Genomic DNA, 13,237 nt, shown 5'->3' with positions numbered 1-13,237 from the left:
ATTGTGTAGGCAATATAATATGTACATAGAATTGTAGGGAAATAATATAATATTACGAAAAACATTAATTTAATTATCATAATTTTTCGTTTATTAATAACTTTTTATTTTATTTTAATTTGTACATGTGTAAATTATAAAAGGTTGTTAACTTCTGAAAGAAATTAATTGAAAAATATCTTATCGCTTTAATCTGAGTGGTTATAGCCAATTTACTTGTTCAGTAAAGTTTAAAGTATTTTCTGACAGGCTATTAGAAGGTGTTGTGGAGTGCGATGGAGTATCATATGGATAGACTTTATTGATACTATGTTGATTGTTGATACGTATTTACATATCATTAGTTATTTTTAGTATTATTCTATCAATGTTTGAATGCTATAAAGCAGAGTGTGAAAAATGTTACTTTTCAGTTAACTAAAGTGTCTTTGAAAAAAAAAGCTATTGAATCAATAAAATAAAAACTAGAAATGATGGTCAAGGATTATGTTGTAGTGTGTGAATTATTATTGTATGTGAAAGAAATAATTTGACATGTTATGTGTTGTCATTGATATAATTTGTCAAACTTTGAATAAGAAGCTTGCTAAGACCACCTGTTCGACCAGAATATATTTGTAAGTATTGTGTTATTTTTTATATTTCCATAAACCGCTTTTGTGGTTAATATATGTGCAGGTTCGATTGATGAAAAAAAAAAAAAAATTTATCTGCATAATGCTCTAACCGTCATTTTGCACTCACTTTTTGTAATAATATCAGACTATTTGGTAGAATTTATTAGTATGAAAAATAATTTTCCTTTTACCATAATTCTTTGCTATAAAACATGTTTAACTACAGTTGTCATATTTACTGTCATGACTTATCATAAACTTTTCCCATTAAGACAACTTTCGTTTTATTTTGTGTGTAACCTACGAATTGTCTACAACCATCGCTAAGATAAATTCAAAAACTTTAACACACCTAACATAATATTACAATATAGTAATATAACTTGCAATCATTATTGGATGTTCGAAATATAAAAATGTATTTTTAAAACTAGATGTTATTTTGTATATTTTGTACAACGTTGGTTGGGTACTACTTTTGAGCTTTTTTCTTGAGAGAGTATGTTAGATAATATGATGTTACAAAAATATCATTATTGTATTTGAAAACGTTTTAATTTTTTTTGAAAATTGATCAATAATTTTCGATAAATATCAATTTCGATAAACAATAATGATACAATTTAAATCTTAAAATAAAATATAATTGATGAAGTGCAAATGTAGAAAATTATTTAAAGTTATTTGATTCATCTAAGGTAAAACTAAATAATTTCAAAAAAATTTTTGACCATGTTTACTCTAAAAAATATGTATTTAAAATTCTTTAAAGCTATAATATCTTATCACCTTATTCGGTATAATTGTACACATACTGTTGTAAATTTTACAGTATAATTTTCGTTCATAACCTATTTTATATCATAATATTGTTGAATCAGCTCGATTAAACTCAATTTAGGTCAGTAGTTGTTGATGAAAATATAATTGAAATACGTAATTTACTTATTAAACGGATAATAGTTATATGTCCGTTATACACTAGGAAAGTTTAATAAATTTAATAAAATATCTATTTATCTATACATATAATTTTATATTATTATAGACATGCAATTTATTTATGTTCCATGTATTATTTTTAACAAATAATTACTATTGATTTTGATGAAATAAACTAACGAAGTAATCGTATTATATGTTATAATATTGACGGTTCCATAGTAATTTATATAAAAGTTTATTATCTTTTTAAATAATTAAATGTAGATTAAAAATTACAGTTGAAAGTTATTATTATTATTATCTTTGACTATTTAATATTCTCAGCCATAGTTATAGGAACACTATAAATTTAATAGCAATATTTTCTTTACCATAAAAATTTAGGTTGCATATTTCGTTGTTTCTAAATTCAACTTTCTTAGACGTAGAGTTCTATTTATATTCAACAAAATTCATAAGTTTTGATACGTTCAATTTATTTGGATCAAATATAATCATTGTATAATATTATAAAATCGTTGGAACGCATAAAATTTACATTAGTTTTTATTATGAAAAAAAAACATCTTACCATGATTTATTTGGATGGTGATTGATTGGAGTGTGAAAAGAACCCACGCGCATACGTACGAGAATTGATGTATTCCACATAGTTTCAGTAGATCACTATTCGAAATTTAGTTCAGATGGGAATTATGTTCTACACGTACATATGAGAGATATTCAATTTATTGTTTATAGATTATGTTTGAAAAGTCTATCTAATGAAATATGGGATATAATTATACGTAAATCACATTATGCGATGTTGTGATAAAGTCGTAGAGAACAGTTTTAAAAATCAATATAGTTCATTAATTTTCGTTTCAAAAGTTTGTCTTTGGGCGATTGAGCACAATGAACCATTTAAAATTAGACGGAGAAAAATAATTGTATTCATCTTGTATAAGAAAGACCCGTTTATCAGACGTCTACGAAGTTTATTTTTAACCATGAAAGATAAACGATCGAAGAAGTTCTCTTGCGGGTTACCACCAGAACATACGTTGGACAATTATTAACTACAGAATCTGAGGTTTAACCTAAATGCCCAATTTCCAAAGATATGCATTTATTCACAAGTGTTGGTATTAGTAGTTACTAGATAAACAGTGTAGGTAGGTAAAACTATGAGATAGAAATAGTTAATTACTTGAAAAAGTATTTTCGTTGGAAATGTTAACCCAACTACTTTGTGATTTACAACAAAAAAGTTATACCGTTGCGTTAGACTAATTTTGTGACGCCACGCCATCTACCGTGCATTAGTCGTCCCTATGTTAAGCATCTGACTTAATTGTGGTTAATTCAAAAACTTGTAGGTAGGTATGATAGAAATACTATGTTTGTGAACCAAACCGTTATTTTGCATTACTGTAATATCATACTCGTTTAAATATTATTTAAGTTAAAATTCGAAAGCATTTATTTCTTACTTTATTAAAGCAAATAATTTGATAATTTCTTTAAACTAAAAAGTATTACGAACAGACACCTAACAATGTCTATACATATTTTTATTAAATTCAATTTGAAAAAATGTTTTTTATTTATACATAAGAATATAAGATTGTGTATTGTATCTGACCTTAATTTCACAGTATCCAGTACAAAAAATAAAATTCTCAAATTCTCAAATTTTTTTAAAAAATATACCTATTTACAGAAAATTGCACCTAATATAGCTTTGTGAATTTATCATTTTATCGCGAAACAAATAATTAATTGAAATCATTTTTTTTAAATATGATGCGTACATTTCATCAATAAAAACATGTAATTTGCATATATTGTATATTATATTTTTGTCACTAAAATAATGCATACCTATAAGGTTATATGTTTGTATATATGCATACCGTTTCGACTTTGTGCTTTATATTTTAATGAAATATTTCTTATGCTTTCAATATTCATGTATTATGGAATATGATATTATTTCTATGTGAATGCAAGCAATAAATAAAATATGTTTCCAAGATGAAGCCATCATCCAATATCATGGAAACGACTTGTGTTCAATAAAGAGAAAGAGAACGAATATATTTTTTTCCGAACAGATATCGAAATATATTTTTTGTTTCACAATATCTTAGAGTGTATCTGTCAAAGTGAAAATTGGCCAAATAACATACAGCAGAAACAGAGTGTTTGTATTATTTTTATTGCTATTATTTGTTTTCAACATACTTTAACGTTAATGTAATCGTAATGAATTAATATTTTTAAGAATTTATGTACAAGAAAAATGAGGTTAGTTTGGGTTTAAGTAAATAAAACAAAAATAAAATGAGTCAATATAACACGTGGGTATTATAAATTAATAAATATTCATATGATGGAAGTAATGTTTTAGAATTATTATACTAACGTACATGATGTGTAAATAACAAGCAGTTTTCGTGAAAATAATGTTAGATTTATTATAAATATATGACATTGTTGCATCGTATCGTTAACTTTCACTTTGATTTTTGTATTATAAATGTATATTAAAAATGGATACATTTGATTAAGAAAATATAAAGTATACCTAGATAATGTAATTAATTTAAACAATTTTTATTTTAGTAATTAAAAATACTTTTTTTAAATGTAAAAGAGAGAAATACGTTTATATTGTCATTTTGACGCCTTGAATCAAAAAATATAAATGTAATAATTATACATCGCATTGAAAATTTAAGCAATAAAAATATATTGAATGTAAAACAAACGATTTGTTTAATGTAAGTCACTGTTTTTAATCAGGCTTTGTACGGAAATAAATGTTTAAGTTTTATTGGTTTTTCAAATCGTAAAATTATACTTTATATTTTTTATTTCAAGTCGTAAAATTTTAAAGAAATATCTTATTGTATAATTATTACTTATCATGTATGCAATACGTGTTATTGCATTCATCACAACACCTACATCATGCTATCACTACTTGTACATAATATTTTATAACATACATCTAACTATCTATTTATCTATTTTTTATATATAAGTTGCTGGATACATGAATCTCTTTACTCGTGGATACTATCGGGTCCAGTGTGTCTGTCGATGCTGGCCAACCTCGTGTTTTTGATTAACATCGTCAGACTGCTGCTTGTCAAGTTGCACGCCCGACAGATAACCATGTCCAGTCCTAAGCACGTGGCGTCCAGGGAACGGGCGCAGTCGTTCAGTCTCCGGAGGTAAGTTTACGGTCATGATCTGAAAATCGTCTGGATCGCTGGCGTCTGTAGAAAAAGTGACTAACTGTGTGACATCGTCGGTATTATCAGCAGCGATTTAAAATATGACTTGTCCATGTGTGTGGTGTGTTCGATAGCTTCAAACGGAATAACTGCAGCGTAGATAGCTACGACAAAGCGCCAGCGTCGTCGAGTAGGACCGGCAAGGCGGTCCGAGCAACGCTCATCCTAATACCACTACTCGGGCTCCAGTACATCGTGACGCCTTTCCGACCGGAACCCGGCACTTCCTGGGAGCCCGTGTACCAGGTTACATCCGCGGTGGTCGCCTCGTGTCAGGGCTTGTGCGTGGCTTTGTTGTTTTGCTTCTGCAACGGAGAGGTGAAGACGGCGACGACGTTAATAATAATAATTTTATAATAAATTCATAATAATATTTGTTCTCGAATAAAAACATTTTTTTTTAAATGTTTGGTTGCACGCAGGTACTCTCTGAAATGAAGAAATGGTGGAAACATTGCTGGATCAACAAGAATGGGTCGTGGAATCCTTGCAAGAGAGGAACGTCCGTCTCTTCACCACAGCATCACCCACGGCTATTGGTAATCGAAGATCAGCAGACCCAGGTAACCATAACGACTCATTTTAGAGTTTAAAATTTAATATTAACTATAATAAATATTTATTATATTCGAACATTTGAAGTATTTTCATAGAACCTAGTTTTCAAAAACGATTTAAAAAAAAAAAAACCGTTTTACAGTAAAAAAATTATTTTCATATGATTATTGTTATGATAAAATGTTAGCCAATGGCTGTCTATATTGACTATCGTCGTTTATTCAAAAGGTTTTGGTTTTTATTTTTAGAGGACCGGAAGCATACAAGTTTTGCCTCGAAAAGATTCTGCAGAAGGTTTACAAAACGTTCAACTCTAGGACATACAAAACACACGTTACGACATTAATATTATTTTTTTCCTGTACAATATAATACGTGTAATATATCATGATAAAATATTTTCTCATCGCTGTTCAGACGATGGCGTCTCTTATCTGCGACTGAACCGGTTGAGTAGTGCCCGTGACGTTGGTGTGTGTGGTGCCGCGTCTCTTGATCCTCCTGATGTACTTGTGAAACGCTCCGTGCACGTCCACGTTGGCGAAACAGAACAAAACGGATACACAAAGGCCCTGCGGAAAAAGTCAAAAAACGACAAGGTCAGGACATAACGGTAGTGGTGGTGGTGCTGGCAATCATACTAGAGGTGTGCTCAGATGTTTCTGGATTTGCGAATCCGATCGACAATCGGGTAGCGTCGTAGATGTCGATAGGATTATATGTTTTATAAAGATTTAAATCCCGAAAAAATCCTAATGTGTAATCTTAAGCTGATCTTAGTTTTATTCTTGTTGCTTCATACCGAATGTCATGTTAAGATAATATATTTCCTTCGGTCCAGATTTGACTCTAAGTCAAAATATTCGAGTCATATTTTTATTTAGGAAAATCTGAGCACTCCTTATTATTAAGTGTGGGGCAAAAAAAACTCCACAAATAACGTTTATAAGAATAAAATATAAATCATTTTTACCATAATATATATAATTTATAAATGAGGCAATATTGTATTAAAACCATGACTTTGTTTCTCTATTATATAAAAAATTTATTAAAATATTATTCATCGTTTGTAATTTTCATGGTAATCAAATCAACAAACAAAATATTATTACAACAAAAAATGCAAATATACAGTTATAATTATTGAAATTTAAAAAGCATTTTAAATAAAATATCTGAGAGGTTTCGCAAAATCTATGGTGGTGGGCAAACCCAGGAACAAAGCCACTAGTAATTAATAAAAATAAAAACCAAACAAAAATAATCATGGACAATGATTTAATATTTAATTACAGAGTCTGATATTAATTTTACTATTTTTTTTTTCAAATGAAAGTTAATTTATTTTAGCATCAATAATGTACATAAACCTAATCCTATCATTAGTGTTTGTAAATTCAATGAATGTTATAATGAGCTGTGAAATTTATTGAATTGTATAGATTCCAAATTAATAATTTTTACAACTACAATTATTGTAGTCGTTGGCCAATAACCACTGTGTTTTATTACCCGACACTGATTATATGCGATATCTGACCGTGTAGAGATACTGGATAATAATGTACTATAGATATACACGAGTATAGATAGACCTCGAATCCACAAAGATTCACATTGTTAGTGGTCGTATACTTTTCCCAGATACACGAAAAAATGATTATTATTCACTCGGATTCAGTGATAATGAGGCCAAGCTCAGTGATCGTGTTGATTGTCTCCATCAAATTCGGACAATGTTCTCAAATAAGCCTCTATACGTTTCACGGATCATGTCCAATACCCATACCCGTGTATCTCAATAGTATCTAATCCGTATTTAGATCGGTGTAACAATAAAATGTTTATAATAATTATAATATAATAATATTATTTTGTTTGGAAAATTATTGACGACGGTGATTAAAATGTAGGAATGTTTTAGACTGCGGCGGTCTCACTCACCTGGGTCGACACCAGTATTACGGAAAATATCTGATAAACCGTTTCCACGGTGGTCTTGTGCTTTGGCCGGTACGGAATGAGGATGTAATGTATGCCGAAAAGGGGGACCAGGATCAATGCGGCCCTGACTGCCTTCCGGACGCCAATCGGTGCCGGGTTTGTCGAGTTCCGATGGAGTTTGGTGAGCAGCACCCGCATGACGTTCATCAGAAACAATAGACTGGTTAGAATGGATGCGAAAACCGGTACGGTCAGAACCCACTGGCAGTGGCTCTCGTGCATCCAACACCTGCAATTTTTATTAGTATTATTATTGTGAACTACAATCGGTTTTTTTAAATCTTTTTGTCGTGTCGTAAATAATATGTTATAGTATATACATTATAATTATTATGTTAAATGGTATTACGGATTGTTTCGATCTATATTCACAATTTAAATGGTAACATGTCCGAAATCTCGATTTGTATTCATTGTTTTGTTAACCATGATGATGATTATCTAGGTACGTTGAGAAAATTATATATGCGAGATTATTATATGTAAGATACCTACATAAAAATACCCCATTGAAATTGTATAACTGCAGAATTACAGTGACGTACGAGTATATTGATTAGAAAATTGGAAAATACCTTAGATTTGAGATCTTCTTTATTGTAAAAATTTGATTATTAATTTTATTTTCGACACTAGAAATGTTGGTTTATTACAATTCACGTTAAATTCAATATTGGTATATAATCGTACATACCTATTTGGGGTGTGGTATTAACTGTTGATTTAGGTATTCAGATAATAAGTACAATAATCGTTGACTATAATAATATGGGCGAATGTAAGTTACTACACGAGACCTAGCAGGTAAACAAGATACATATGTTAGTTCCTACACGATAAAATAAGGTACATATGTAAGTTCCTACACAGTAATAACCAGGTACATGTGTAAGTTCCTACACAGTAAAAAGCAGGTACATGTGTAAGTTCCTACACAGTAAAAAATAGGTACATGTGTAAGTTCCTACACTAAGTATATTATAAGTTATCAATATGATATTAGTTATGATGATATATCATATTATAATACTGTCATACATTTTAACCCTTTATTCTATATAATATATAATTCTTTATAATATTTAATAATTTACCTTATAAATATTATCAATTTAATAATTTTAAAAATAAAAATTGTAATAATATAATAATAATTCGTCATTTATAGAAAAAAATAAAAATATAAATAATCCATTCTATACAATATTTAATAATGAATTATCATTATATAGAATGCATTACTTATATATTTTTTTACAATTATGAATTATTATTTTTAAAATTATTAAATTAAATTAGATAGACATATAAATTATATATTATATAGAATAAAGAGTTAATACGTATGACAGTATTATTATATGATATAACTGTTATTAGATTGATAACTTATAATATTCCTAGTGTGTAGGAACTTACACGTGTTCCTTTTTTTACCGTGTAGGAACTTACACATGTACCTGTTTTTCGTCGTGTAGGAACTAACATAGGTACCTGTCTTCCGCCGTGTAGGAACTAACATACGTACCTTTTTTTTTTCGTGTAGGAACTTACACATCACATATGTAGGAATTAACGTATGTAATTGTCTACCTGTTACTCTCGTGTAGGAACTTACGATTCCCCAATAATATGATCATCGTGGCCTAATAAATTATGTGTCTCGGTAACTGCAGGCGTCAGAAATGCCATAAGAACATAAGATAGATTAAGTACCAGGTGAAGTTTATATAGGTAACGATAATTAGTGATGTTGTGAGTATTCAATTTAATAAATGTGTTGTAATTTTATATTATGTATATTTAGCTGATAAACGTTTAACCTTAATTTTGAATGTACACCTGCAGGGCTCGGATTTTTGTGCACTTAATGGTTTTGCAATTGTAAATTTATGATAGAGCATAGATTATGTCGAAAATTAAAATACAGTATTGGAATAGCATAAAATAAAGTAATTTATACGAACAAATAATATTGGAATTATTATAACCTAGTGGAAGTGCAATCGAATCGAGTTTTAAATATCAATTAATAGTTTTGAGTCTCGGGCAACTATATATTGCTAAACAATTTAAGTATTAAAATTAATGTATATTATATATTAAATTGTATAGGTATGTGACTATGTTGATTTAAATAAGTGATAAAAATTAAAATCGATGTTAAATGGATAAACTTATTTGTATTACAAAAATAGAGATAAATAAAGATTTTTATTATAATCATATTATTTTAGGGGGCGTGTATACATAAATAAATAAATTTTATTTTATTCAATCTTAAAAAAGGAGTTAAAAATCAAAAAAAAATTTGGTTTTCTTTAAGAAAAAATGAAGATCTGGAAAATTGCGTTTTGTTACGTTTTACATGGTCTTTAGTGAAATGTGTATAAAATAAAATTATATTGATACATTTTGTTACAGAGTTTCTTTTGGTTTGTCTATCACCCATTTAAAATATTTCGTTTTTTTCAAATATCATATTTTTATAAAATAAATCCGTGAAATACAAAGATGAGTTACATAAATGAACAAAATAATACGTAGTAACATAATATGTAGATAATTTATACTTAATACAATTTGCAAGAAATGTTTATTAATATTTATGCAGTCCAGTGATATTTGATTTATTTTGTTTTCATACAACTTAGAGTGATCCGCAGAAAATTCAATAATCTACCGGTAAGATTCTAGTTTGATTTTTAAGTAGATAGTTATAATTCTGTAAAGGATATATTTTAGAGTTAATCTTTTAAAATAACACTGCAGTAACGAGTGAGTTTAGCGTTTTATCGTATCTGCCGAATGCTTTGATCTCGATGGAAACGTCGTTAAACAACGCAGGTATTTGAGGGCATTAAAAAGGGTAAATTTAATTATTAATTTTTCAATCGTTTCATAAATTATAAGAAATGCCATTGCTGCCAACAATTAACCGCAACAGAGATTCATCTCAGTCGACCATCAGTGGCTCTATGGAATGCGGATTGGAGCCTTAACACGAACCATGAAAAAGTGAATGTAAAAGCATTTAAAATAATAAAATATTGCGTCAGAGTATGATGTTATTCCTTATCAGATTCCACGGTCGCTGTAACAGTTCATAATGTTAAAAAATTGTCTTCTTTCAATATCGAATTTCAAAGAAATCATAATATGTAATTATAATTTTTTTATTTATTAAGATTAAAATGTCTCAGTATATAAAAGTAGTAAATATTTGATTTATAATTGACAATGTATGTTAGAGGCACTCACCCTATTTTTTCTTAACCATTATCATCTGTATTTTAAGTATGGTTAAGTGATACGTAGATTTATATTTTATAATAATTAATGTTTTTTTTTTTTTTTAAATATTTATAGCCTATATAAATTATAGGTTTACTTGAAAACTGTGTTGTCTTATTTTCATTCAAACAGTAACTTCTCGTTTCTAGTAAATTAAATTTGGACATATACGATTCTAAATCATTCTAATACCTAGAGCTATTTTTTCATCAACAATAATTGATTATCTATTGAAAAAATGGTCCTTTCGACTAAACTATATATTATATGGTGTAATATATCTTGAAAATTAAACAATATTATTTTAGACATATTAAAGAGTAATAACATCTAATAAAACCCATATACGACTAATAAAACATTTTTAATAAGAATGTATTTATTGTCGTTATAAAAATGAAGTGAACACGTGTTTAATAAATCACCATATTATGTATTATTATATGAACTGTTTTTGAATTATTATATTATTATAATTATATAATTATATATCAATGATTTACGGACAGATTGGATAAAAGAAGCTATTTAATTTGGATAAATATTGTATTTTCATCCAATGACGCGTCGATTGCATAGTGAAAAGTTATTTATCTTAATAAATTATTATAATCATGCCATCTACACCCACACGTTTAATTGGCATCAAAACCCAATCGGTTTAGTGATTTAGTTATAATATATAAGTATATAAGTAGCCACTAGGCAGTACAGGTATAAAATTAATGCGTGGACAAATTAGAAATAAAAATTATTGTTGCTCACAAATATTTATTGATTTTTGAAACTTTTTTTCCATAGCACGAATTTTTTTGTGTCAAAAATAAGTTCAATTATGTTTATAATTACTGTTTTATTAGTTGATATATCGATAAATTTTTTCAATAACAATGTATAATAATATTATGTTTACATTTCATGAAATATTGGATTGTTATTGATTTTAGTATAAAACAAGAACTTGACGAGAAGAATGCCAACTTGATAAAACCGATATTAATCTTGTTAAGATATCTATATTTAAAAAAATATAGCAATCCTTCTCACCATCAGATAAGTTTAAAGTATCATTTTGCAAAATAATATAGGAGTTCAAAACAGTTCCCTTCGCTCTTGTATCATCAGATTATTGGCTTACTAAAATATACCTATTAACATTTAGTCCCGATTATATTATTTATGTATGTAACTACCACTCAATTATTATATTTTGTACGTCCATATGGTTTTTGTATAAACTCACGAATTTACTACTCACCATAATAAATTGGTCTATTATAAAACCTGAATACACAAGTATGATACAATAATATTATGACTAGTTTAAAAGTTGGTAATAAAGTGTATATTTAATATTATTAAATGTTTGTAGATTTAACTATATTATAATTTTGTCATGGATCCGGATCGTATTTAAATTGTTCTCTGAAAATGTCTAGGCGAACTAAGATATTGTTGTTAATTAATGGCTTTTCAATTCTAGTCGGTGATTTTATTTTTTGCCATTAATAAAAGCATTATATGTTACTCTTTTTTAGGAATAAAAGTTTAATTTTCTCAAAATGTAAAAGTAGGTACTCGATGCTTTTTTCGATTCGAGTAAAATAATAATCCGATTGAAGTCGAAAGTTGTTACACACGATTAATTAGTGTGTTTGTCTTTGAAATTAGGCCACTGTGTGCAATGCATATGTAAGGCTCATGGTGGTCTGGTGAGATTCATCCGAGTAAAAAGTCAAGGGTGGAGAAAGATGCAGTAACTATAATATGTTATTGATATTATATACCTACACGATAACAATGATTGAATTCTTTCTCCCTGGGAAGGAGATGCCAATTCCACACGATGTATGGCTGTAAAATTAGTTTCGCAACTATACGACCTAGACGGAAACTATTATTCGTATCACCTAATAAATCCACCGACTACTAACGTACGTTATTCTTTTAATTAAACACACACAAACATACGGTAATGAATGTTTTTTGCCATGAAACCACTTTCATATTCTTCTGATTGAGTGCATGTACTACATATATCATGTTTATATTGTTATTATATAAACGTATATAAATCCATGGCTATAAATTTCTTTTGTTTTAAAAAAAAAAACGGGAAATACCTCCTAATCCAAGCACGCGTATAACGTACTCCCCAAGACACATAATTTACGTTTACCTACATTAAGCAACCTAATTCGTTTTGAAATGGGATTGGAAGACTTTTTTTTTAAACCAAAATCCCGATGTATATAAATTTATAAAAATCGTTTTTATATTACACAACCTAGGAATAACTATTTTTACCGTTCCGTGTTAGTACCTATACGTGGAATTTTGAGACATGTACGTTGCACCAATGTGAATATTTTATAAGCTAAATTATTAATTTTCGTTAAATATTTAACATTGTTATGCAAGTCTTAAAAGGTTAGGTCATATGTTTCAGGTATTACAGCAGGTAGCACGCCGCGAACATAATGCATTTTATACGGCGTGTGGGCGTCTTCCTAGGGCAGACGTGAAAAG

At 28.5% G+C, this 13,237-nt stretch overlaps 2 protein-coding genes across 7 annotated transcripts in view; one reads left to right on the top strand and one right to left on the bottom strand.

Annotated features, from left to right (window-relative positions):
- The window catches only part of LOC107173724 (calcitonin gene-related peptide type 1 receptor-like), a 73,108-nt gene extending 63,903 nt beyond the window's left edge, over window positions 1-9,205 (top strand). For 3 of the 4 annotated variants that reach the window (XM_089228779.1, XM_089228781.1, XM_089228782.1), the window contains 5 exons: window positions 4,595-4,786; window positions 4,924-5,167; window positions 5,272-5,412; window positions 5,656-6,006; window positions 7,335-9,205. In XM_089228779.1, coding sequence (XP_089084905.1) covers window positions 4,595-4,786; window positions 4,924-5,167; window positions 5,272-5,412; window positions 5,656-5,724 — 646 coding nt within the window. In that variant the 3' untranslated portion in view covers window positions 5,725-6,006; window positions 7,335-9,205. Of the gene's footprint in view, window positions 1-4,594; window positions 4,787-4,923; window positions 5,168-5,271; window positions 5,413-5,655; window positions 6,007-7,323 lie in introns of all 4 variants that reach the window. The other variant, XM_089228780.1, reaches the window with a different exon arrangement.
- The window catches only part of LOC107173706 (calcitonin gene-related peptide type 1 receptor-like), a 153,703-nt gene continuing 145,903 nt past the window's right edge, over window positions 5,438-13,237 (bottom strand). For all 3 annotated transcript variants that reach the window (XM_089228785.1, XM_089228784.1, XM_089228786.1), the window contains exons 8-9: window positions 7,355-7,643; window positions 5,438-5,979 (exon numbers count right to left, since the gene is read on the bottom strand). In XM_089228785.1, the coding sequence (XP_089084911.1) occupies window positions 5,821-5,979; window positions 7,355-7,643 (448 nt within the window). In that variant the 3' untranslated portion in view covers window positions 5,438-5,820. The remainder of the gene's footprint in view (window positions 5,980-7,354; window positions 7,644-13,237) is intronic.

The sequence above is a fragment of the Diuraphis noxia genome, unplaced genomic scaffold, assembly GCF_037042655.1.
Source record: "Diuraphis noxia isolate RWA-SAM2 unplaced genomic scaffold, SU_Dnox_SAM2 contig0005, whole genome shotgun sequence".
NCBI classification, from domain to species: domain Eukaryota; kingdom Metazoa; phylum Arthropoda; class Insecta; order Hemiptera; family Aphididae; genus Diuraphis; species Diuraphis noxia.
Note: the sequence above shows the minus strand (reverse complement) of the source record. Positions and strands in the feature narration are given on the sequence as shown.